This window comes from Charadrius vociferus, unplaced genomic scaffold (assembly GCF_000708025.1).
Source record: "Charadrius vociferus isolate BGI_N301 unplaced genomic scaffold, ASM70802v2 scaffold419, whole genome shotgun sequence".
NCBI classification, from domain to species: Eukaryota; Metazoa; Chordata; class Aves; order Charadriiformes; family Charadriidae; genus Charadrius; species Charadrius vociferus.
The window spans coordinates 46,724-49,656 of NW_009650190.1; the positions used below are offsets into that span (position 1 = coordinate 46,724).

Here is a 2,933-nt window from a genome sequence, read left to right on the forward strand (position 1 = left end):
CGTGCCGTCTGTGTCTCAGCTCCATTTAAATGGAAATAGCAATGAAAGTTCTCTAGCAGACTTGATAAAGTTAATTATGCAGGGGAGTGCTTGTATCTTCTGCTTTGTGTGCTTAATGTTAGCAACTTTAATTTAGAAGTAAAATAGTCTTAAGCTTTCTCTATAGTTAATGTATAGGTATAGGCATAGGCATAGACGTAGGCTTTTCCAGGGCATGAATCAGGGCATCCAGGTTAGGTTATAATTCAGAGCAGAAGCTTCTTGCCTTTGACTGTATGTACATAAGGCAGAATGTCAAAGCAAATAATCTGAGTTAATAGTTCCCATATGTACAGTATGTATATAAAAGTTGAAAGCTTTTCTTGTCATTCTTCTACTGGCTCATGTTGAAGAGCTGCATGAAGCATCATAGAAGCATTATAATGCCTTTGTCTGTCTATTGCTTGTTCTGTGGTTGCAGGAATTAATTTTCAAGACTGTTAATTTGGCGTCTTAAAATAAAGGTCACATTACAAAAAAGTCTCAGACGTTGCAGGGGAGTTGGAACTCGATGATCTTCAAGGTCCCTTCCAACCTAAACCATTCTATGATTCTGATTGCTATGCATAGTAATAATATGGTTAAATATATGATTATTTCAGACCAAGTTTGACATGTCCAAAATATATTAATCTCTTACCTAATCAGAATAGTAGTGTGCGTAAGCTCATTCTGTTTGGTTGCAAATACTCTTCTTTAGTTTGAGAACTGGGGCAGCTTTTACTTCTACTTACGTATCTATAATTTTCAGTGAAAGAGGCAAAATACTGGTATCTAGGCTATGTGGAATCTTTTCTATACCTGTAATTCAAACCAAATTAAATACTTCATATATACTGTGATAGTCTTGCACAGTAGCTTGAGAAGTGTTCTTAAGACCAGGTTTACATTCTCTGTGCAAATCCAGTTGGTTTCTTTGGAAGCTTCTGCTCTTTAATTTTCTTCTTTTTTTCTTTTTTTTTGCCTAATGAGAGAACTCCTTGATTGTTCTTTGCACATGTAGTCTACATAAGCAACAATGTGCTGAATGAAGCATCTGCAACTTTTAATTTTTTTTTTTCCTGCTAGGGTGCGTTCATGTTGCAGGTTTGCTAACCTGCTGATACTGTTTTGAAATTAGGATCCCAGCAGGCATACTGGAAAGCAAAGGACACTGATAGGTGGTGCTGTGGCTGGCAGACTCTTGAAATAGATTAATATCTGTCTCTGTAAATATTTATTTCCACCAGTTGTGGTTTTAAAATTTAGTATTTGCCTTGAGTGGAATAAGTAGAAAAGAAGAGCTTTAACAGTCACATAAGACTTAAGTGAAGAAGGCATCTTCTTGCAGTGATTGTGCTCTGGAGTTGCCTCATGGCTTGTCATACCATCTACAGTAGACAATCTAGCTTTCTCAGAGAATGCTGATTATCTTGAAATCCTATTTTGGAAGGCTTCCAGATGTAGTCTGGGGGAGCTATGAAGTTGGGGAACAGGAGATTTAATCATATGGGTAGCTCAGTCTTGTACATAACCACAGGCTTAACAAACTGCTGGTTATAATGCCTCAAATGTACCAGTGTAAGGACATGCTCAATTTTCAGTTCTTTGCATAGGCTTGGATGTAGTCATGGAATAATTTTTATGAACTGTGAGTGAATTTCTTTTTAGTATTGTTTTCACTGATCTATAACCCCCCCTATTTTTAAAAAAAAAAACAGTTTGTAGAACAATATTTAGAATTTTTTTAAAAAAAGGTTTTTTATTTGATCTAAAAATTCCTTCTCATCAGGCTGTTGGAGATCATTACTTGGTTTTTGGAATGAGTTGGAAGGATTTTATTTGTGCAGTTGTCTTCACAATGTATAATTTTATGAACTCTAAGCTAGTCCTTCAGCAAATATTATAGTTGAAATCCATATTACTATGAGTAATCATAATGAAATTGTTGAGCTTGTATAAATAATAAGCAGTGTGTTTAGATCCAAGGACAGAATTACTGCTAGCACTGATCTGGAAAATTAATGAGTACAAATTAATACTTTCACCTGTGTACTGAAACTTACCAGTTTTGCATTATTGTGCACATTGCTGCTATGAATAGCGCTGACAATGATGTTTGTACTCTGTTCCAGCAAACCTGTTTAGGAAGTTTCAATGATCTTGCATTGAATGTCTTGACAAAACAGCTCTAAGGAAAATGAAGGTTCTAGTTTGAGGTATTGTTCTTTTCTAGTTCAGCTGTGTTCTCTTCTTCTCCTGGCAGTAATGGTAACAGCAGTAGCTGGAGCAGTCTTGGTTTAGAAGGGGATATGTATGAGGAGAATTTATCCTTTCCAACATCAGACAGGTTGGTTGAGTTGAGAAATATAAACCAGATGGGTTTCTCATAATTAATGCATGAAATCATCATTTTGGAAAATAAAAATACGGGGCATTTTTTTATGCTGATACATTATTCACACTCTTCTCACTTAATCACAATATGATTTTTTCATTAATTAATCCATACTGAATGGTTAAATTTTGCTGTGCTAAACTGATGAATGTGTTCTGCTTGCAAAATGAAAGGTCCCTTTTGTGCATGTTCTTGCTTGCAGTTTTACAAGTCTTTAGATTTACTTTTTCGTGCAAACTAGAGCTTGCTTCCTACAGGATTTCTGTTTTTTCCTTTAGCTTGTGGAAACTTTCAAAATTGCTTGGTAATTGATTTTTGTAGAACACTTATGACTTACAGCTTTGAATAACCTGTAGCTGTTCATACTTGTGACATAAGATGGCTCAACCTTTTAACATGAAGCAAAACTAAACAGTTCTTAATTAAAATCAATAAGTTTTCTTCTTATTTTAAAATATCTTCATATTAAAATCTTTCTTTTTAACACCCTTCTTTTGTTTCTCTCTTCTCCCTTCTT

At 34.9% G+C, this 2,933-nt stretch overlaps 1 protein-coding gene across 1 annotated transcript in view; it reads left to right on the top strand.

The window, feature by feature from the left end:
- The window catches only part of AKAP11 (A kinase (PRKA) anchor protein 11), a 35,475-nt gene that overhangs the window by 24,815 nt on the left and 7,727 nt on the right, over positions 1-2,933 (top strand). Inside the window, exon 9 of the mRNA XM_009892949.1 lies at positions 2,285-2,368. Within this exon, the coding sequence (XP_009891251.1) occupies positions 2,285-2,368 (84 nt within the window). The remainder of the gene's footprint in view (positions 1-2,284; positions 2,369-2,933) is intronic.